We start from the raw sequence: 24,194 nt of genomic DNA on the forward strand, positions 1-24,194 counted from the left end.
GCACCCTACAACCAGGGCATGAACCAAGGCAGAGATCACTCTGACATTTGCACCCACCTTTCTTATCTCGAGCATCCTGGGGCACTAGTAAGTAACTAGGTTTCAAATATTATTTTTTTGATTCAATGAAAAAAATTGGATTATCTCTATTACGTTGATAACTCCAGCATCAGGCATCCATTAAATCATAATCCTGTAAAAAATCTCAAAGTGATTTACAAAACGATAAAACCATAAAATCAGGGGAAATGTAAAAAAAGTTTAAAATTCACACCAGCTTTTCTAAGCATCTAGATAGGCTTGACTAGACAAGACTGTTTTTAGCAGGAGCCGAAAAGAATAGAGTGAGCTGAAAAGAAACAATTCCTAAGTGTCCCTGGGGATGCAAGTGAGAACTGCCCAAAGGAATCAATGGGGAAATTAATTTCTTTCCATGGAGTTGTGACTGGGCAGCAGTATGCACCTTCCTCAAAACACAAATTTCCTGCTACGTGTAAGTCCTTATTTAGTGTGAACATTTTAAAAAACAATCTTGCTAATGCACATTCGAAAGCAAATGTAGCTTATTGTCCTCAAATTCACAGAATTATAGAAATCTAGAGATGGGAAAGGGATGCCAAGGGCCATGTAGTCCAACCCCTGTAATGCAGGAATCTCAGCACGAAGTCCCTCATCCGATTGTTTGCGGGGTATTTGTGTGAGAGAGACAATCTGCCGCCGGTTCATCGCCAAAAATAATGACTTTCACTTTTTCTTCTTTCTATGAACAACTATTTCCCTGACTATGAGCAGGCGGAGGATGCGGGGGGCGGATAAATGTAGTCAGAAGTCGCATCCACATCGAAGGAATTGTTACTCCCCTTTTCCCATCCCTCCTATAGCCCAACTAGCGACCGCTTACTCAACTCAGGGCTCGCCTGCCATTCTGAAAACGGGCAATTCCCCAGGGGCGGAGTCGCAGGCGAGGATGACGTAGGCGCCGTAAGTGACGCGTCCGCCAATGGCTAAACGGCAATTTAGACATAGGAATTGAGACCATAGATATAGGAAGGGGAGGAATCCTTAAAGAAATACTCGAACAGCATGACCTTAGAAAAACTCTAAGCTTTGCTTTGTTTCTGAAGAAAGACATCCCTTTGCCAAATCTCATGTACACCTAAGTCATAGCTGCCAAGTTTTCCCTTTTCTCGCGAGGAAGCCTATTCAGCATAAGGGAAAATCCCTTAAAAAAAGGGATAACTTGGCAGCTATGACCTAAGTCCAGTGTCTTTTATAGGTAGGGTTTGGGTTTTTTTTTTTAACTTTCGCGACTTAAAACATGGCATAGCTCTTACAACGTCTATGGTGTGCGCCGCCTCCGCCTCCGCCATCTTAATTCCGGGCAGCCTGCCGCTGAGGTGGCCTTTCAGCGGTTCCGCAAGACGGGCAGAAACCGGCGGCAGGGACAGAGGCGAGGCTGGCGTTGTCAGGTGGGGCTGCTGAGCTCGAGTTGTTACTTTCCGGCCGCCGGGTTGAGAGCCTGGCCCTTCAGGGGCTGCGTGGGGGGCGCGGCGGGCGTTCCTAATTGTGGGGGTCCCTGTGCCTTTGGGGTGGGGAGGAACTGAGCAGCGCCGGACATTTGGGGCCTACCGTACGTGTTCTCTCTGACGCGGGCAGCCTGTGAGCCTCCAGGTAGGCAGCCACACGACGGGATGCCCCTCCGTGGCCCCCTTCTTGCTCGTAGAAAACTAGCACGTCATTGCCGTTTTCTCTTGTACATGCTAGCTTTCTACGTGCAGAGGGGATTGCGTGTGGAAGAAAGATTATTTGCTCTTGTAAAAGACATACCTACTCTCTGAACTAGTAAAGGTAAAAGAACTAGTACATTTAGGGTGTGTTGAATATTTCAGCTTTCAAATTCTAAAAATGAGGGGTGCCAGAAAGTTGTAGCGTGACTTGGGAATTCAAAAGCTATTTTTGTTAAATTAATATAATTTGATTTTGCTTGGTAAGCGAAATGTGTATAAGCAGTAGTATTGTCTGGGGGAAAAAACAGGCCAGAACTCACTGTGAATGCCTCCCATGTTTTCTTAGAATGGCAATGGCACCCACCTGAGAGGTGCCGGAAATGAATTTCGGTGAGTTCCAACTGAAAAAAAACCCCTGTGTGTACGATTGCATAAAAATCATAAAAAAGGAAATTATGGAAAAGGAGAGGCAGTATATTTTTATTTTCAATATCATGAACAGGAAAACAGAACTGAAGCCCCGCCTGAGGTGTTAATAATGACCAGGGTGCAGCTTGAATTAGCACATAGAATCATAGAATCATTGGAAGAGACCACAAGGGCCATCCAGTCCAACCCCCTGCCAAGCAGGAAACACCATCAAAGCATTCCTGACAGATGGCTGTCAAGCCTCTTGCCAGAGATTCACATGGCCTCCCTTTGAACATTCCTGTTCCATTGGGTGGAATAAGGGGCCTTTCTGCCTGCATGTATATGTGATATAAGTGAAAACAATGTTTCATCTAATGGGGTCCTCCTTTGAGAGTCCTTTCACCGCAATTCCTGTGGTTGACCCTCCTTTGGCGAGAGCTATGCCTCAGGGAGGATGTGGCTACTCAGACAGGGAGGCAAAATGGAGCTTCTGTGTTTAGATGCTGTGTATCTTAAATACTTTGGACAGGCAGCTGTGGGGAGCACTGTTTGCCCCGGTGCTCTGCTTGTAAGCTTTATTGAAGGATCAGCCTGCAATGGGTGTTGGACCAGATGGTTCTGTGGTATGAATGGGGAAGGGAGTTTCTCTGGTGATAAACTTGAGTCTTGCCGTACGTTAATCAGGCATAGAGAAAGATGTGTGATGCGTTGTTCAGAGAGGTTTGGACACTAGCTGATAGACCAAGTATTACTAAAAAATAAGCCTCGCTGATTTCAATGGGATCTATTTCCAGGTGTGTGGTTAAGATTACAATCTTAAGTGCCTGTCAAATTGCTACTATGGATCTGGGGCTTCAAATAGTTGTGAACAAATTTCTTGTCTGTCTTTGCAGAAACATTGCTATTCTATGGCGACTTACCTGGAATTTATTCAGCAAAATGAAGAGCGGGATGGGGTGCGTTTCAGCTGGAACATATGGCCCTCCAGCAGACTGGAGGCCACAAGAATGGTTGTCCCACTGGCCTGTCTACTGACTCCTTTGAAAGAAAGATTAGACCTGCCGCCTGTCCAGTATGAGCCTGTATTGTGCAGCAGACCAACTTGCAAAACTGTACTTAACCCACTTTGGTATGACTTTCTTTAATGTCTATTGTTTCAGTGGAGCCATATTTTGTTCGTGACCTTATTCTGCAAAGCTCGAGACTGCACATTTTTCTTAGAGAAAATAAAGCCCTAAATTGGAGTTTTGTAATTTAACCATAGGGACCCAGGTGGCGCTGTGGTTAAACCACTGAGCCTAGGGCAGGGGTGTCAAACTCAAATTCATCGGGGGCCGCATCAGCAGTTTGGTCACCCTCAAAGGGCCGGTTGTATCTGTAGGACTATGTGTCCACTCTTTATGATAATAAATTATTGTCACTGCATTCAATTATTACTGTTTTTTGTAATAATGTAAGTAATAACTAGCTCTGAAAGCAGAAACATAGTCAGAATAATGGCAAGTAGATATTCAAATGTACAATTATTGTACAATTTATTGAAAAATGATTTTTGGTAACTGCACTGGGTGGCGGAGGCTCGCTAGGGTTTCATGCAGGACCTTTGCAGAGCTACTACTGGTAGTACCTGGAGATGCTGGGGTCCTTCTGCATGCAGGACAGATGTTCTGCCAGTGAGCCACCACCCTTCAGCAAAGGGACTGGCTGAGGTTGACTCACTGGAGCTGCTCTCCTGGTTCCAGGGTTTAAGGGCCAGAAGTATAAAGCAGCATCCTATGTTTCTGAGGAGAGGGAGAGGGAGGGGAGGGGAGGGAGGAAGGAAGGGAGGAAGGAAGGGAGGAAGAAAAGAGGGAGTGGGAGGGAGAGAGGAAGGAAGGAAAGAGGGGAGAGAAAGAAGAGTAGGAAATAAGGAAGGGAATAAAGAAGGAAAGAAAAAGAAAGAGGGAGAGAAGACGGAAAGGGAGAAAGAAGGAAGGAAGTAGAGGGAAAGAAAGAATAAGAATGAGGGAGAGGAAGAAAGATGGGAAGGACGGAAGGAAGAAAGGAAGGAAGTAAAGAAGATAGAAAGAAAGAAAAGAGGGAGCAGGAGGGAGAGAGGAAGGAAAAAGGTGAGAGAAAGAAGAGTAGGAAAGAAGGAATAAAGAAGGAAAGAAAAAGAAAGAGGGAGAGAAGACAGAGATAAAGAAGGAAGGAAGGAGAGGGAAACAAAGAATAAGAACGAGAGAGAGGAAGAAAGAAAGGGAAGGGGGGGTCGCCGCCTTGATTCAGCGGGTGTCCGTTTTAGGAGAAGTGCGTAAAGCCTCAGAGTTGCACATTCGTGAGGCTGAGCTGCTGCTGAGCTCACATTCAGGAGGAGGAGGAGGTGAGGCAAGAGGAGGAGGAGGCAGCGGCTTGCCGGGTCGGTGCCCGGCAGCGCCGTGTGGAGAGTCCCGAGCCTCTGGGACGCAGCAGTGCTCTGTAGCACTTTGAATCCTCCTCCTCCTCCACGCGGCGCTGCTGGGTGCTTTGTCTGTGCTACAGCAGCAGCAGCAGCAGCAGCAGCAGCAGCAGCAGTTTCCAGGCGCCGAGCCATGGCAGGAGGAGGAGGATTCAAAGTGCTACAGAGCACTGCTGCATCCCAGAGGCTCGGGACTCTCCGTGCGGTGCTGCCGGGCGCTGACCCGGCAAGCTGCCTCCTCCTTCTCCTGCTGTGGCTCGGGGCGCTCCATGCAGCGCTGCTCCGGCCGCCTTTCTACCCCCCCCCCGCCCCAGCTGTTTGTCGGTACTTTGTCGGCGCGGCACTTCAGCAGCAAGGTCCCGCTGCTGGGTCCCGCTGGCTGGGGTGCTCGGCGGGCCACATGACGAGGTCTGGCGGGCCGGATTTGGCCCCCGGGCCTTGTGTTTGACACCCATGGCCTAGGGCTTGCTGATCAGAAGGTCGGCGGTTCGAATCCCTGTGACGGGGTGAGCTCCTGTTGCTTGGTCCCAGCTCCTGCCAACCTAGCAGTTCGAAAGCACGTCAAAATGCAAGTAGATAAATAGGAACCACTACAGCGGGAAGGTAAACGGCGTTTCCATGTGCTGCTCTGGTTTGCCAGAAGCGGCTTTGTCATGCTGGCCACATGACCTGGAAGCTGTACGCCGGCTCCCTAGGCCAATAATGCGAGATGAGCGCGCAACCCCAGAGTCGGTCACGACTGGACCTAATGGTCAGGGGTCCCTTTACCTTTAATTTAACCATATAGCAGATTCTTCCATGTCCTAACGGCAAGCCTGTGTGATACATTAAGATTGTATCATGATCCATTCATGTTAAAACTGGGATGGCATACCCAAAGTACATTAAGAGAAGGAGAATATTATTTTGGGTCAGAGGCACCACATTGCTCCCAATATTGAGGGGGCTCAGTGTCGTGCACCTATGAAGTCACATATGTGGCGCACATTGCGTGCATGTGGCATCACACACACAGTGCGTTTACACAGTCAGGAGGATGTCGAGCATGGAGCCCAGAGCCTTGTGGCTTCAATAGCTGGTGGCTCCTCCTGAGCGGTGGCCACTGATTCTGCTCCGCACTTGGCCTCTTCCGCTCCTCAACATTTGGGGGCTCAGACCCCTGCCAACAAATATTGAGGGGGCCGAAGGCAACTCTGTGCCTAGGAGTTGGTGCCTATGTTTCCAATGCAAACCTTAATCATTCAAGCAAGTAAGCCCTGCAACATGCATGAGAAGTGTCAAAACCTAGAAACCAGACACACTATCCTGGGCAATACAATTGCACCAGGTAGATATTTGGGCCATTGTGTTGTAGTTAGAGCTCCAGATTGAAAAGTAAGCTTGGAACCTCAGTATTTTTTATATAAATTAAAAAAGCCTAATACAGATACTGTACACAGTTAGCTGTGGTTTCGAAATTGGATTATAGGACTGAGTGTGGTTTTTCTTCTTGTTTGCAAATTGCCTCCCCACGAAAAGTCTGGCTTTTGCATTATGTGTGAAGTAAGCCTGGGTATGCTCTTTAAATGTAATTGGAGAACCCCGATCACAAGTAGCATTGAACATAGCTAGAGAGGATTGAGAAATAATCCATGCATGGTAGGCAAGAGAAGAAGCACAATCCTGTCACACACACAAAACCTAAACACTGACTGATTTTATGTATGGCATTGGAGTCACAGGGATACTATTTATTTCCTAAGACAAAGCAAATGTAAGGAAACAGGTCTCTTGTCCTAACAGGTTAAATGAAAGGGCAAACAGCAAGCCTGAAAAAGTGTCCCACTCCAGGGAGCAACACACAGATGCCTTGATACTTGCCAGTCAAAATAGGTCTCCCTGTTGAGGAACCACTTGCTGAAAAAATGTACATTTGCCTAATTGGCACTAATTGAAAGTACTCTTATTGGCTACTAGCAACTGAAATGAAGAAATTAAAGTTGGCTTCTATGAGGTAATGCCAGTACTGTAGTAGGAATTTTCTCTTAATATCATTAGTTTTGTTATGTCACAGGTTTACCTTGAGGCTATGTATCAAAAACCTTATACCAATTATTTAGAGAAAAATGGAGCACCCTGACATATATTCCTTTAAAGCACAAGTTTGATAAATCACAAGGATTTTAACAGCTTTATTTCTTTTTTACAGTCAAGTTGATTACCGAGCCAAGCTTTGGGCTTGTAACTTCTGCTTTCAGCGAAACCAGGTGGGTGCCAAAATATAGGTTACATCTTCACTAACTTTTTTTTTAAAAAAACTTTATTGGTGCTGAATTGATTGCATTGTCCCTCTCCCATTTGCCCAGATCAGTACACCTTTTTAATGTGTACAGCGAATTTACAACTTTGACCAGTGACATTGACAAAAATGCTGCATAAAAACTTTTAATTTCTGTTATTGAGCTGTCATCAGTATTTGCTGTGCATTTGGTTGTCTTTATGAACCAGGTGCATCATTATGTGTTGCCTTTATTAGTCAAATGACAGGGGCTCAATTCAGACATAGCACCAAATTCTGGTTCATGCTAATCATAGTTTAGAACCTTAACTGAAGCTTGAGCTTCTAAACCTACAATAGGAAAACTGTTTTAGAGGTGCTTGACTGCTTTCATTTTCCAGCTGCTCAGCACACCAGGCTCAAGAAGCGTTGCTCTCCGATAGTCAATTCATGCATCATGCCAGACCAAGAGTTTGCACAAACCATAATTTGCAAACACATTCCAAATCATGTTATTCAGATGTCCTGTCAAACCATACATAAGTTGGGTGTTAATAATTATTTGGTGTGATGTCTGAATTGAATTTGTAAGTTACCTTGACCAACCACTTGAGCTAGTTTGCAAATCCTGTAGCCTGATTTCCAGTTTAATCAGAAATTCATCCCGAATGGGCAGCTTTCATTTTTTAGTAGAATGTGTAATTAAATTCTCATGTTTTATTGAAATATAATTGCTTGTATATAAGTTGCATTACAAGTGAGACATTTTGATGTATGTCCTAATCTTTGGTGTGTTTCTCCAGTTTCCTCCCGCATATGCAGGGATATCTGAAGTGAATCAGCCAGCAGAGCTTATGCCACAGTTTTCCACAATTGAATATATAGTTCAGGTAATCCTTTGTATGTTGTGCTTGAAACTCCGCTGTGTTTATTTTAGTATCTCTCTGACAGTAATCTTAAAGTGTTTAGACCATGGCTTTCTGTAAGGAAAAAATGGATTATTCTATTGTATATACTTCTATGTGGTAAATAAATGTTTTTCTTCCCACACAAGCGTGGCCCTCAGACACCCCTGATCTTTCTTTATGTGGTGGACACATGTTTGGAAGAGGAGGACTTGCAAGCTTTGAAGGAATCGCTACAGATGTCTCTGAGTTTGCTGCCTCCTGATGCTCTTGTAGGGTTGATAACTTTCGGCAGAATGGTACAGGTTCATGAACTGAGCTGTGAAGGCATTTCCAAAAGTTATGTTTTCAGAGGCACTAAGGATCTAACTTCAAAACAAATACAGGTATGCTTTGCTTTAACTTTTATATAACCCCCCCCCCCCGTCTGCCCCTCAAAAAATATTTTAAAGTGCAGTCTTCTGGGTTCCTCCAATTCTGATATGTGTTTTGATTGTCAGGATATGTTGGGTCTTACAAGGCCTTCAGCACCTGTTCAACAAGGAAGACCTCATCAGCCTCAGGAACAACCTCTTATTTCAAGCAGGTACAGTATATAGTTTTGCAAAGAAAACTGTATTTAAAAGGATGTAGTTGACTAGCTTGCATGAAACTTCTAAAGACCCTTCTCTTTAGAATAGATTCCTTTGCATTGATCAAATTTTTCAATTTTTGGCTATTTTGAAGCAGCTGCTTTTCTTATATATTTAGGAGAGAAGTGGCATTTACAGAATCTTAGCATTGTAGAGTTGGGAGGTACTATGAGGGTCATCTAGTCCAATCCCCTGCAATGCCCAATGTGGGGCTCAAACCCACAACCCTGAGACTGAGAGTCTTATGCTCTACTGACTGAGCTATGATGGGCAAAGCTATGATCAAAATAGCTTTTAGCAATTTTATCCAAATTGCATCTTCAGTTTGAAAAGATGGAAAATTACCATATGAAATGCTATTATTAAAGTAGGATCAATAATTTAACACTTTGAGGGCATATGAAAATGATACCCGATTCATATATTGTGGTGCAATTGGGTGTGTCCCCCCCCCCCAATTTATGTGGAATTTTATTTGCTGCTGTGTTCTCATACTGATCTCCTTGGGGTCCTTCAGCAAACAGATTTATTGCTGCATGAGCTTTCATAGGCTAGAGCAGGTGTGGGTATAAAAGTGATCTTGTATGATCTGTCTGGGTTGATATGCAGAGTTTGTATCCTGTAGTGCCCAGCTTGCTTCTGCTTGTATTTACTGATATTTGAGAAGTAAGATAGGAATGCAAGTAACCTAAGAACTTTACACATCAAGTTTGTTCTCTGTAAAATAAAACACTTTTATTTTATTTTTATTCTGAACTTCTGTAGATTTTTGCAGCCCGTTCACAAAATTGACATGAACTTGACAGATCTCCTAGGGCAACTGCAAAGAGACCCATGGCCAGTAACTCAGGGAAAGCGACCCCTGCGATCCACTGGAGTAGCTTTGTCGATTGCTGTTGGATTACTGGAGGTATCTTTGTTATGCTGGTGGAGGAAGGAAGTGAAAATTATTTACTGCATTCAGTATCTGAAACTTACATTGTTGAACGTGCCTAAATTAAAAATAATAATCATATGGTGTTCCTTCAATACTGCTTTGGAAATGAGATATTTTAGAATTGCTTATAGTGATAATATGAAAAGTTTGTGATTGCTATCTGACAATGATGTGTTGAAAGTGCATCGTTTCTGTATGTGATATCTTCTTCACTATTTTAATATAAGGCTGGAAAAGTGATAAAAGAGCATGAGTAGTCCTTATTCTTCCTAATGAAAACGTCAGGCTTGGGGGATTTCTTTTTTTCTTTCTTAATAAAATAACTAAAATCCCCAGTGTGGTTGTTGTAGACTACATCATGTAGTCTGCTTTGGAGACTACATTGCCTGCTGATATTTCATGTGTGTTTTCTTCTCTTCCCATCTCCAAGGGAACATTTCCAAATACTGGGGCCAGAATAATGTTGTTTACAGGAGGTCCACCAACTCAAGGGCCAGGCATGGTGGTAGGAGATGAGCTGAAAACTCCCATCCGTTCCTGGCATGATATAGAGAAAGACAATGCCCGGTTTATGAAAAAAGCTATGAAGGTAAGGGTTGGTCTCTGCTTTAAACTCCCTCGGTGTAAGGGTTCTGCTGGATTCTGGCTTTCCAGCAAAATATATAGTTTCAGGAGCTTTTCTGAATTTCATACAGAATGGAAATGTTCACCTTGGGATCAAACAGTTTAAGTCAACTGCGTGCTTCTTCTTGAATAATCTTCTAAATCATTTTTAATGCAAGCTGAAGTGGCTAAAATCTCTAATAAAGGTCCTGGATGAAAACTTTTCATATGTCTGTTGTACCAGCTGAATCCTTTGTAGACCATGATTTTTGCTGCTTTCTCTTCTCCCTGGTTGTTTTTTGCTAAGACTGTAGTTTTCAGTCCTGCCTCAATTGTTGTTTCACAAATTTTAGTACTTGGGGGCAATCAGTTGCACCCAAACCAAAGTAATTAGGGATAATTGACCTCCAGGTTTGCTGTGCCACATGCATCTCACTTGGTTAGAGTGTGGTGTTGCAGGTTTGATCTCCATAAGGGACAGCTGCATATTCCTGCATTGCAGGGGTTGGACTAGATCAGGCATCCCAAAACTTCGGCCCTCCAGATGTTTTGGACTACAACTCCCATCTTCCCCGACCACTGGTCCTGTTAGCTAGGGATCATGGGAGTTGTAGGCCAAAACATCTGGAGGGTCGCAATTTGGGGATGCCTGGACTAGATTGGTACTCAGGATACCTTCCAACTCAATGAATCTATGTACTAACATATGCATGCTCATATGCATATAGAGCTTTGGAACTCAGTAGTTGTTACATTTCAGTTTGACACCCATGGTTTAATGGGTTTGGCATTCTGAATCCCATAGCTGCCCATGCTATTGTTTACCTGTTGAATTTGGACAACTTTTTGTTGGACTACGTATTCCATCAAATTCCCCGACCTTTGGTCATGCTAGTTCAGGCTGATGGGAGTTGTGGTCCAACAACAGCTGGAGGACACCATTATAGGATTATAATATTTAATGATATTGGTAATAAAATATATCTTCACAATGTTTGTTATGTTTTCCTAGCACTATGAGACATTGGCTAATCGCACAGCTGCCAATGGACACTGCATTGATATTTATGCCTGTGCTCTTGATCAGACTGGACTTCTGGAGATGAAATGCTGTGCAAATCTTACTGGGTATGTTCTCAGTCCTCAACGAGAAGGTGTGCCTTTCTCTGTTTTCACATCGTAGAGAAGGGATAAATTTCTGGATTGGTCCACAGTCTCTTTCCATGACTAGGAGGGTCAAGTTTTCAGTCTAGGGTTTTTTTGAGTGGGAGAATGGAAATAATTGCAGTTAATTACCTCAGTCATTATCATGTATATAAATCCAATTTCTGGGTTCCTCTTCTTTTGCATACTATAGTATTACACTCAATTGTAACTAAGGCCACAAATCCATATACTTAAGAGTTTGAATTCAGTAGGAGAGTGAGAAAGATGGTTGGTTTATGTTTTGTAACCCAGCAGCAGTATTTCACTATAACATATTCTTTTCTCAGGGGTCATATGGCGATGGGTGACTCCTTCAACACCTCTCTTTTCAAGCAGACTTTCCAGAGAGTGTTTAACAAAGATCCCAGTGGAGCATTCCAAATGGCTTTTGGGGCCTCCTTAGAAGTGAAGGTGAGTGTGGCAGACACCAGCTGTATTTTGAAGTTGTAGGTCAGTTTGTTAGGTATTACTGCTATACCCTCCTAACTTTGGAGGGATTGATAATATAGTTGCCAACTTGAGTCAAGACCCCTTATTCACAGTGGGGTGGTGTACAACATTTCCACATAATAGTGGGTAATGGCCCTACTCAGCAGAGAGGTTCCCCATAACGTGACATTGTCTTGTTTTATTCATTTTATTCATTTCCCCCCTCAAAATTCCACTTTCTCTTTCTGTACTTTGCAGAATTCACAATGTGAAAAGGAGTGCTGTGGGGAGGATTTATCAGGCTGTGGTTAGGGTGGCTGCTAAGGGGACTTCAAGGGACCCAGTGGGCAATTGTTATTACTTTAGGATTACTTCAGCCTTCTTTTCACTTTAGACCTCTAGGGAGCTGAAGATTGGTGGAGCAATTGGACCGTGTGTATCCCTAAACGCAAAAGGGCCATGCGTTTCTGAAAATGTAAGTGTGTGTATGGTTGCTATTTGTTTAAGTTATTTAGATGCTATGTCAATGACACAAATGCTATCATAAATAAAATATTGCTTAAATAGTCTTGTGGAGTTTAGTGGCTCAGTTTCTAGTGAGTGGTTATCTTATAGGTACAACAGAAAATGATGGAGTCAATGTAGATAGCTGGAGAGGTGTCCGCCTTTTTGTTGCTGTGAGTAGCAGTTGAAACCAGGTCTGCCATGAGGTTTGATCTTGTCCCAAGCAAGTGCGATGGGCAGCAGGTCTCTTTCCTCCTGAATGATCCACTGGGAGGAAAGAGATTGGCCCACCCCACTTGCTTGCGAGGAGGCAAACACACAAGCCAGAGAAGCATTGGCGCTCCCTCAGTTGGGGGCCTTTGGGGGGAGCCTTCTGTAAGTGTGTGTGTGGGGGGGAATTTTAGCAGGCTGCCTTATGCTGAAATGGGAAGTTGGGTACTATGTGAGAATGATGGGGAGGGTGTTTGTCGGTAAGCAGTCCAAGCAAATGCATGTCTACTCATAAGCAAGCCCTAATGAATTCATTGGGGTTAAACTGGCATATGAATCTGCAAGGACAAAGATGAGCTATGGTTCCTATTTGTAGCCATAATATAAAGAGATGTTTTGGAGATCAGAGTAAGATCTGAATATTTTGGATTCTCTTATAGGAACTTGGGATTGGTGGCACATGCCAGTGGAAAATTTGTAGCCTTGACCCCACCACAACTCTTGCCATTTATTTTGAAGTAGTAAACCAGGTGAGCCCGCCTATTTTTTTATTTGCCTTGAACATTGTACGTACATTATGAAACATTTTTTACTGTGCTACTCAAGACAAGCAAATTATCCATCCAAAGATTATAGCGGCTCTTTTTTCAGCAATGCTTCAAGCTTAAGAAAGTATGATTCCAAGCTACATCCTTATTTTCTTTGCATGAAGTTGCCGCTACCCTGTTCTAACTATTTCTCATATTGTACTTAATTAGACTTGATTTAGCTGCAATCCTAAGCACTTATTAGAAGTAAGTTTCATTGAGCTGTGAGTCTTACTTCTGAATAAACATTCATAAGATTATACTGGCAGTCCATTTCTCATTAGTTTGGCACTGCACAACACGGGTTTTGGTTTTTTTGGTGGCTCCAAGAAACTGTTGATTTTGAGTACGCCATACTGCTTTTATTTTGTTTTCATTTTGTAACTGCATGATGCTTTCAACCTGCCCTTAAAATATAACTTGTATCCTAAAGGAAACTTCTGTTTGTCTGGTTTTCAGCACAATGCACCAATACCTCAGGGTGGCAGAGGGGCTGTCCAGTTTGTTACACATTATCAGCATTCCAGCACACAGAGGCGCATTCGTGTGACTACAGTTGCTAGAAAGTGAGAACAAATTGGTGATATTTGACTGTGTATTCGCTTCATGTCTATATTGTTTAGATCAGGCATCCCCAAACTGTGGCCCTCCAGATGTTTTGGCCTACAACTCCCATGATCCCTAGCTAACAGGACCAGTGGTCAGGGATGATGGGAATTGTAGTCCAAAACATCTGGAGGGCCGAAGTTTGGGGATGCCTGGTTTAGATTGTGTTGCTGCTTCATATAGAGTGTGCATACTTTTTCAGGAATTTGGGAGGGAGTTCGGTGTGTTCTTTAATCTTCAAAAATCTAAGTGTACCAATTGTTGCTGTTATTAGTTGGGCAGATGCGCAGAGTCAGCTGCAGCACATAGAAGCTGCATTTGACCAAGAAGCAGCTGCTGTCCTGATGGCTCGACTCGGTGTCTATAGAGCTGAATCAGAGGAAGGGCCTGATGTCCTACGATGGCTGGATAGGCAGCTAATCAGACTTGTGAGTATAATTAATTGTAAGCCTGTGTAATCTTAGCACTCAATTACCGGTATTGTTTAAGCTGATTGGACTGCTTTCTGATGAAAATGTTTCAGCTGGTCTGAAACAAAATTTGAATAACCCATTCCAAATCCATTGGCTAAATCTAAAACATTGGGCTAGTTCAAACAATCATGAACTCTAGTTTAACATTACAAGAACAAGCCTACACACCTCTCAGGCTTGCCTACTCCCCTCACCTCTTTTCCTCTGGCATGGCCACAAAGAGATAATAAACTATTCAGCATTTCCTATTACCTCTGAACTCGGTGATAAATTGGTAAGTGTAAAGTAAACTTTGATCAGTGAACAAGCCAGGATTTTAAACAATCTTGGCTTATATGAACTAATCATAATTTAAACTAACCCAAGTTCCCCCAACTTCTGATCTTAACCAGCTTCAAACGGTTGTTTAACATCCTGGCTTGTGCAAAACTAGTAACCATAGTTTTCTGATTCAAAGGAAACAGGAAAGTGTGGTTAAGTGGAGATTTTTTGACTTAATTGTGACTCTCACAAGGGGAAGAGCAAAGGGGCACTGAGTACAGGCAAAATGCTTATTCATATCTTGCCTTGCTAGCTGAGCTGGTAGTCCAAAGCCAGGCCACTAAGTAAAGTTCTCAGATGTCTAAATTGAGCTTGTGTGTTTTCTTATTGTAGAATGAGTGACAGTTTCCAGCAGTGAGCAGAAAAGCATGGATTGGGAACCTGTGGCCCTCCAGATGTTATTGGATTCCAGCTATCATTAGCCCCAGCCATCCTGGTCAATCGTTGGGGGTGTGTGATGAGAGGTATAATCCAGCAACATCTGGAGGGCCACAGGTTTCCCACTCTTGATGTTATGCAGTTGATGTGATATAAACACTTGATTATCTAAGGATCAGTTTCTCCATTAGTAATTTTAAACTAAACTGCTTTATTAAATTCATCTGTGACAAATTTTATTCTATTATGTGATGAAATAAACATGCTTTTTCAAATTTCTTGGTAATATGATGTGATCTATTCCTTTTCTTGTTATGTTTTGTTACATTATATTGTTTAAAACATTTAAGGTTTTATTACTATATATCTCCAACAGTGTCAGAAGTTTGGCCAATACAACAAAGATGATCCAAATTCTTTCAGATTGTCTGATTCATTCTCTTTGTATCCCCAGGTAAGATGATATTTTTTTGGAACTTTTACAAAATTAGAACAATTTATAGGTGATAACAGTGGGGTTCCAAGACTTTTGATGATTAAAAAAATTCTTAAAACAATGTTGCGTTCTGTGTTTGTGTGACAGTCACTCACTTAATTCAGAGAATTGAATGCAAACAAAGAGGAGGAAATGTTATGGTAGTAGTTTTGATTGGTATTCTACTGAAAATCTCTACCATTTTCTGTGTCCCATGTAGTTCATGTTCCATTTGCGGCGATCTCCATTTCTTCAAGTGTTCAATAACAGCCCAGATGAATCTTCCTATTACCGTCATAACTTTGCCAGACAGGATCTGACTCAGTCTCTCATCATGATCCAGCCTATACTCTATTCTTATTCATTCTATGGACCACCTGAGGTGATTTGCTTTTCTTCAGACCAAAGTTATAGTAGATATTTCTGTATATTTTGGGAAATATGTTAAGCTAGGAGTAAAGACCCCACATTTTGAAATATCAAAATGTTTGTTTTAGATTCTTACTGTGTGTATATTTTGGTGAAAATGTGCAACCCAAATTGTTAGAAGATCTAAAAATTTGTTCTCTGTTCTTAGCTACTGAAGAATAAAAAACCCTAATGAAATGAAATCTGTGTTATAGTATTTAAAAGGCAGGGTGAGGAATTGACGTTCCTCAAATAGTGGAGTCCAGAAGTTTTGCTACCTACTAACCATTGATAAGTTAGTTGATAAGATCTTGTTTTTAAGCAGTATTTTAATTAATTGTTTTATATTCGGTATTAGCTGCCCTGAGCCCGGTCTTGGCTGGGGAGGGCGGGGTATAAATAAAATTGATGATGATGATGAAGTTATATATCTTGATTTGAGTGGAAGATACCAACATAACATTGAGAAGCAGCTATTAATATTTGGTAGGAGTAAAAGATGCTATGTTAAAAAATATGTATTTGATTTCCTCTTCAGGTGGAGGGGAGTTGTTTGAGAATCTGCCTATTTTCTGTTTAGTTTTGTTGTTTGAAAGTTGAGGTTTCACAAAAGCTATATTCCACTTCACTTTTTTAATTAGATACATAATTAGATACATAATCTTTAATTAGATACATAATCTATGACTAGTGATTAATGTGATTAATTTTTTTCCTTTTCTGCTGCTTCTAGCCTGTACTTTTGGATAGCAGCAGCATTCTTGCTGATAGGATTCTCCTGATGGATTCATTTTTCCAGATCGTTATCTACCTTGGTGAGGTAATGTGCTGATAATGTTTTGTTGAAACTGAATGCTTCCTCTGAGGTGCTAAAAAGTTCAACAAGCTCCTGGAAATATATTGTCTATTTCATTATCTTTTATGTACAGTTGTACCTTGGTTTTTGAACAGCTTAGTTCTTGAACATTTTGGCTCCCGAATGCACAAACCCAGAAGTGACTGTTCTGGTTTGTGAACTATTTTTGGAAGCCAAACGTCCGATGGGGCTTCTGCAGCTTCCGATTGGCTGCAGGACCTTCCTGCAGCCAATCAGAAGCCACACTTTGGTTTCTGAAAGTTTTGGAAGTCGAATGGACTTCCGGAATGGATTCCGTTTGATTTCCAAGGTACGACTGTATTGGATAATTATTCTGGGATCCATATTCTTGTTTGTTTTCCCAGATGCTCTTGCCTTGCGCCTTTATAATTTGGTGAGTGGGTGTGTGTTTAATCAATGTTCTTGGCATCGGCATAATGCCAAACCACAGTTAAAGCAGGCCTTTATGAAAAGGAAATATGTTCTATCGCAGTGGTTAGCCAAGTACTGTACTTTTTAAATAATTTTTATTAATTTTTCGGTAATAACAGTCCAATGGAGGCCACATTAATACAATACCAAATCATAATACAATCAAAAGAGCCAATTAATCAGTTCCGAATTCAATGTTTTTGGATGACTTCCCATGTTCCAGCTATCAGGAGTTGATGTTATTCCTTGGTCCTGCTCCAATTCTCTTAATTAGTCCAAATACCACAATTCCGATCTTAATCCTTTGTTTTTAGCAGCCACTGGTGTAATGACTTTTGTTTGTATTTAACAAATCCATATCCATTAAGTTGCAGAGGGAATTTATATCTTGTAATTTTGTGTGTGAAATATTTGTTTACATTCTTCTTTTCCTTTGTGTTGTAATCAGTCCTCTTCAACATTGCCCCTCCTTCAAGGACTTATTTCTTATTACACCACAGTTTCTCCATTTTGCTTCTCCAAAACCGAAAACACTCCAGCGTCCAGCTGTGACTCCTGGCTTACTTCCAGCATTTGTCTCCTTTTAACCTTTCCAACATTCTAACAAGCTGGTGTCTTGCCAAAACCATAATAAACCAGAATTAGAGCCCTCTTTAGTAGGCAGTGTCATAAGTCATCACAGTATTTCACACAGTCTTTTCTTTCAAGTACTCTGTAAAGAAAATTATAAGTTCTTGTTGAATTCCTCTTGCATTCCATATATAGTTGTACTCTATTAATTTCATTCCATTAGTAATTAATTGATTCTTCTTCAGTGAAGGCTTGTCGAATCATAGCACAGCAAATATAATGTAAATATGATGTAAAAAGAGAACAAAAGCTCCCCTTCACTTACATAGCATTCCAATTACGATGAGAGTCCACCCCAGATCAAAACCTTTGCACTTAGTGGCTGATTCATTTAGCAGGTTATCTTTCTCCTTCATCCAGAACATGTCTGTTTCTTAAATCCAAATTCAGATCCATCCTAAAAGAAACAGAAGTACCTCCGCTCCTGGCGACCGCATTGGGGAGTTTCCGATACATGCAGTGCTATGCACTCTGCGCCCCTGCCCCTGCATTCCATCGGAGTAAGATGCAGTTATTGGATGATCTGCGAGTGAAAGCTCCCCCCCCCCGACCCTGGTGGGGGGCTTGCAAGGATAATTACTCCCAGATTATCCTTAATTAGCTGCACGGCTGGCACCCGCTCTCATGGGATCTGCTGTTTGCCATGGCGGCTGCACCGGAAGTGGATCTCCTGTTTCTCAAAAGCCAAGCCATGGATCCCCTACTTTTGAAAATGTTGATATCTTTGTGGTTTTTGTCATGTGAATGGTGCCACCATACTCTCCAACGTGTCCCATTGCAAAACTGGGACGTGCGGCTTCTGGTTTGTGCTCCCATGTGAATCATGTGGGCCTGGGACTGCACAATGCCCCAGTCCAAACATCTTGCTTCTCCTTTATGTCTGAAGAAGGTCAGATGAAGATTCTGCACTATCACAAATCATAGGTTACGAAGCAAAAACACAGGCTTGTCTGTCAATACCTAATAATAAAAGTCAAAAGACTTTGATTAATCCCTCATTCTCTTTCTTTTCAGACTATTGCCCAGTGGCGCAAAGCTGGCTATCAAGATATGCCTGAATATGAAAACTTCAAGCACTTACTGCAAGCTCCCCTGGATGATGCTCAAGAAATTCTGCAGACAAGATTCCCAATGCCACGTTACATTAACACGGAGCATGGAAGCAGTCAGGTAAGGCACAGCATTACAAAGGTGTGTGGTGAAACTTAACAGAAATATATGTAGAAGTGGATTTTGAACAGGTCTTGATGCCTAGTCTTTATTTAGAGTCCGAAAGCATTTCGTTTTCTCTTCACCAGCTATATTAATAAGTGTGTATCACAGCCACGCTATAAAATGTATTGTTTCTTTCTTTCTTGCACCAAAGGTTACTGTGCTGGTCATTGCTTAGGATGTCAACTCCTGGGAGTTACCTGTTTTGATACAGTTTGTACCTCTTGCTCATCTGTTGATTCTCTCAGGCTGTTCTGTTGATTATTTTAAGATTCCCCCAGGAACCTTAGAACACTGATTCTACACAGCTATATTGTTGTGTAGGTTAGTATCCAAGATGAAGACTTACCCAAGGCCACCCAGTCTGCTTCATAGCTTAATAAGGAATTGACTATGCATTCCCCACTGCTTCATCTCCATTTAGTACGTTATTCAAATGATGGTATTGTAACCGTGTTGTTAATTTTCCAAATAAGAAATCAAGATAACAAACTTTTTATAAAAGAATGGAAATGGTTTATTGAATATTTACAGATAAATTGTAAACAGATAAAAACATTAGCAGGATTACTGTAATAACCTGCAGATTTATAAGAGTATATATTTATAGTAGATAATTAAATGAGTAAATTAAATGAATTTGGATATACAGAAGCTATTAAAAATACATTTAAGGAACCGCAGAAAGAGGGGGAAGGAAGTCAAATTTTGGAATGTAAAATTGATTGTAAAACTAATGAAATGTATAAATTGAAAAGTATGAATAAAAACCTAAAATAAAAGATTCCTGCATTACAGAGTGCCAGCCAAAAATATTATCATGACCTTCTAAGTCTAAAATACGTGAATTCTCTAACGTCATCCATTCCTTCAATCAACAAAGGCAGGATGCCTCATAATACAATCTCATATGCCAGATATGCAATGCAAGAATCTTTGCCCAATGTGGGACTCGAATCCACAACCCTGGGTCTCATGTCCTACCTGACTCAGCTATCCAGTGTTGAGGTTAAATAAAATAACAGGTATTCTCTCAAGTTCTTATCCTGTGAACTTCTACATTTTTCATTGGGATATAATTTATTTTAAGGTTTCTGTCCAAATATGGATGTACAGAGCCCTTAAGGTAGCACACAATCAATCAATCAACATAAATATCTATTGGACGATCCAAAAACACAAGCTCATCAGTAAGTTGTATCTTGCCCACTGCAACAGTGAATCTCAGAGTAAACAGCTGGACTGGTTTGGTGTGCTGCTTTGTAATGTGCTCAAGATGTTTGGGAGTTTCTCTTAGCTTGCTTTTTCAGTAAGAAGACTTCTGCCTTTTGAGCTAAGAGAAACTCCCAAACATCTTGAGCACATTACAGTCATCTACAGTTGAAGGCATGTATCACTTTAACTCTGGTTTCATACTTGAGAGATGTCATGGCCCAAACAAATGTGTATTACTTCTTTCTAATCACTTATTTGAAATATACCAGTAACTATTTGAACTATTAAAATCAGCAGACTAGTTTTTTGTAGTGGCAGAATTCTTTCTTCCTTCCAAGTTCCTCTTCTGTAAAAGTTCCCTGTTTTTTATTTATCTTGAGCTGAGAAGGGCAGTATACATACAATCACTTGACAAATTGACGTGGAAATTTAGAATATAGTGATAAGCTTGAGATTTCATTTTGTATTATGTCTAACCTACTTTTTCATTTTGGCTTTTATAGGCACGATTTCTCTTGTCTAAAGTGAATCCTTCACAGACTCATAATAATCTCTATGCATGGGGACAAGTAAGTAATGAAATACCTAAAGGTAAAGGAACCCCTGACCATTAGGTCCAGTCGTGACCGACTCTTGGGTTGCGGCGCTCATCTCGCGTTATTGGCTGAGAGAGCCGGCGTACAGCTTCCAGGTCATGTGGCCAGCATGACAAAGCCGCTTCTGGCAAACCAGAGCAGTGCACAGAAACGCTGTTTACCTTCCTGCTGGAGCGGTACCTATTTATCTACTTGCACTTTGACGTGCTTTCGAACTGCTAGCTTGGCAGGAGCTGGGACTGAGCAATGGGAGCTCACCCCGTCACAGGAATTTGAACCGCCGACCTTCTGATCAGTAAGCCCTTGGCTCTGTGGTTTAACCCACAGCTCCACCTGCATCCCTAATGAAATACCTACTCCTGTGTTTAAAGTGTATATATTTATCCTGTATATGTATTCACAGTTTAATTTACTACATCAAAATTAGGGAGTAGGGATGTGGGCATTGCTTTTGGTATTCAGGAGGCTTGGTTTCCATCCACTTTCATCCAGTCTTCCAATGGCTGTGGGACAGCCAATATGCTGTAAGAAGTGTGACATAAAAATGGACAAATTGGAACTAGGATATTCTGCAGTGTTTTGAGGGGGCAGGAATCAAAGATGGTGTACATCAGTCATGAGGAACCTGTGGTCCTCTAGATGGTAACTGACTCCAGCTTAACTCATCATTGGCTATTTGACATACTATTGGGGCTAGTGGGGTTGGAGTCGAGTAGCGTCTGAGGGATAGGGCTGGGTGATATCTGGTTTTCAATATCACGATATATCACCAGCTAACCATCGCAATATGCCGATATATCACGATATTTGAAATAAGATGGCCTTCATAGCATTTAAGAGGTAAGGGGTTGATTCTGTGTATATAAATTTGCAAAGGAACAATGGATTAAGGTTTTTTCCTCAACCCTGTATGTTTATTTTATAACATTTTTCCTGTGAAGAAAAGGCATGTTATCTCTGCAGACACAAATTCATACTTTTGAGAACTGCAAAAACAAGCATCTGTGATAATATCTTCTCATTAGAAAAACTGCCCCAAATAATCTTCCAGAAACCTCTGGAAGAGCATGACATTGTGAATGGATTAATTGAATTCATTTACAAAAAATTAAACATTGCATATAAAGCTTCATGCTACATAATTAAAAACAAATCCTTATTTCCTGATGAATAGCCTTTGGACTATAATGTAACTTAATAAAAGTGAGCCAGGAAGGGCTGGGCGATGGGCTCCACGGGGTGGTAAATGCTTCCCTCTATGAGGGAGTATTCCCAGACCCGCTGAAAGAGGCGGTCATTAAACCGCTTCTTAAAAAACCATCTTTAGCTGTGGCTAATATGGCCAACTATCGCCCAGTCTCAAATCTTCCATTCTTGGGCAAGGTGATTGAAAGAGTGGTTGCTGAACAACTCCAGGCACGCCTGGAAGAAGCGGACCATTTGGATCCCTTCCAGTCGGGATTCAGGCCTCATCATGGGACTGAAACTGCCCTGGTCGCACTGGTTGATGATCTCTGGCGGGCTAGGGACAAAGTGAGAGATCCAGCAGGGAACTAGGCAGAGGGCCTTCTCGGTGGTGGCGCCCGCCCTGTGGAACGCCCTCCCAACAGATGTCAAAGAGGAAAACAACTACCAGACTTTTAGAAGACATCTGAAGGCAGCCCTGTTCAGGGAGGCCTTTAATGTTTAATAGATTACTGTGTTTTATTTTTCTGCTACAAGCCACCCAGAGTGGCTGGGGAAACCCAGCCAGATGGGCGGGGTATAAATAATAAATTATTATTATTATTAAATAGAAAACTATCTTTAGAAAGATTTTTCCTCCAAAAACATTTTATTTAAAAAAATCCAATTTAAATTTAAAAAAATCCCTTTTAAATTAAAAAAATCAATTTAAATTTAAAAAATCAGATATTTTTTTAAATCATTGATTTTTATCCATCCTGGTGCATTTATACCATCCATTCTGCTTACCATCTGTGTGTACATACCTGCAACAGAATTACACTGAATACATTTGCAGTGGATTCTAGTTGACAAAAGCTTATGCCGTAATTAATGTAGTCTTTAAATTGCTGCAAAATTTAGTCTGTGTTGTAGCAAAACAGCAAACATAGCTAACCTTCCAGAAAAGTTTAGTTGTCTGTCTAATATAAGGCCTGTGAGAAATTAGAACAGGCATCCCCAAACTTTGGACCTCCAGATGTTTTGGACTACAATTCCCATCATCCCTGACCACTGGTCCTCTTAGCTAGGGATCATGGGAGTTGTAGGCCAAAACATCTGGAGGGCCGCAGTTTGGGGATGCCTGAATTAGAATAAAAATTGTAACATAGATTAGTAGAGCTAAATTAGATAGTTTTGTAATCTATGGTTAATTGTGCTTACCGTAATCTGTTCAATTACCACCACCCCTGCCCCCACTGGTTACATTAGCTTTGGTTTTGGTGTTAAAATGTAACTTCTTCTTCCAGGAATCTGGTGCTCCAATCCTAACAGATGATGTTAGTCTGCAGGTATTCATGGATCATCTGAAGAAACTGGCTGTTTCAAGTGCATCATAATTTTGACCTGCTGAAGAAATCTCAAAAAATCATTGAACTAAGTGAATCATGCTACTGATTACATCCTGCCAAGAAACTGATAACATTCCTACCCCTCTCTTCAATCGATTTTTCTTACTGATTCTACATAACAAAGCTGTGAGGGAGTTTTTATTTTAGAGTTAACTTATTTGTATTCCTTTTGTTTGTGTTGTGCCAATTCTACCTTTTCCTTCATGTCATTATTACAAAATGATGAACTATCTCACCTGTTGTCTCCTATAACTCACCTTTTTTACTTGTACTTAAAAATAGTAATAACAATAACTGAGGAAGGTATTGATGCTTGGTGCTGTAACTAGCTAACTTCTTAATTGCCTGGTTTGCATAAATGCAGTTAAACTTTGGCATGAGCATGTTAAAAGTAACTGAATAGAAGTTCCAAACAGTTTTACTTAAGAAACACCCAACATTTCCAAATCGGTATTAGATTTTTTTTCTGCTTCTTTGAGCTGTTTAGTGTAGCTGTAAATTTCAAATGTGGGCACATACTCTGGATACTGTATAAGGGGCCAATAGCTTCTGGGGGAAAGCCCTTGTTCTTACTTTACCTTTGAAAATATCTCTTACCCACAAGAGTATTGCCTACAATTAAGTAGGCACAGTGAATTAGGGGGCTATAAGGGGAAGGAAGGGCTACCTGGAGCTGCTTTATACTTGAGAAATCATTATTCCATCTAGTTTGAAACTGTCTGCTAGAACTGGCAACAGCCCTCAAGCCTTGTGGTCATGCCACGAAGGATGTCAGGCATTGAATCATGTGTACAGTCCCTGAGCTGTACCCCCAGAATCAAAGGGAATTCACCTATGCCATTCTATAGTTGTGGATGCCGTCTTTACCTTTTCTAACTGGTGGAGTGGGCTGAGGTGCTACTGAAGCCCTGGCTTGAGAGGCTGATGATGTTAGCTGTTGGCTGGTGAGGCAGAAAAGAGGAAGAGTTGTTTCATTATGAACATTTAGCTGTTCAATCTTCTTATTCTCTTGATCTTTCCGTGTGAGTCAACTTAGTATTTCTTGAGACAGTGTCACAGCTCCTGATATTTTTAACCTTTTTCTATTGTGAACCACAGTAATAATACTAAATCTATTAAATCCCTGATAAATTGCTTAGTTCTTTCTGCAAGGTGTCATTTTCATTTGTGT

General features: G+C 41.4%; 1 protein-coding gene across 1 annotated transcript; it reads left to right on the top strand.

The window, feature by feature from the left end:
- Window positions 1-1,382: 1,382 nt before the first annotated feature.
- On the top strand, window positions 1,383-24,169 carry SEC23B (SEC23 homolog B, COPII coat complex component). Its single transcript, XM_035101989.2, has 20 exons — window positions 1,383-1,469; window positions 3,032-3,267; window positions 6,764-6,821; window positions 7,636-7,722; window positions 7,887-8,123; window positions 8,238-8,323; window positions 9,135-9,279; window positions 9,737-9,895; window positions 10,922-11,037; window positions 11,403-11,526; window positions 11,939-12,019; window positions 12,699-12,788; window positions 13,305-13,411; window positions 13,726-13,879; window positions 15,000-15,077; window positions 15,319-15,480; window positions 16,240-16,326; window positions 18,439-18,594; window positions 20,355-20,420; window positions 22,922-24,169. Exons 2-20 carry the CDS (start codon window positions 3,047-3,049, stop codon window positions 23,009-23,011), a joined length of 2,304 nt encoding a protein of 767 aa, XP_034957880.1. The 5' UTR covers window positions 1,383-1,469; window positions 3,032-3,046; the 3' UTR covers window positions 23,012-24,169.
- The last annotated feature ends 25 nt before the right edge of the window (window positions 24,170-24,194 follow it).

This window comes from Zootoca vivipara, chromosome 8 (assembly GCF_963506605.1).
Source record: "Zootoca vivipara chromosome 8, rZooViv1.1, whole genome shotgun sequence".
Classification (NCBI taxonomy): Eukaryota; Metazoa; Chordata; class Lepidosauria; order Squamata; family Lacertidae; genus Zootoca; species Zootoca vivipara.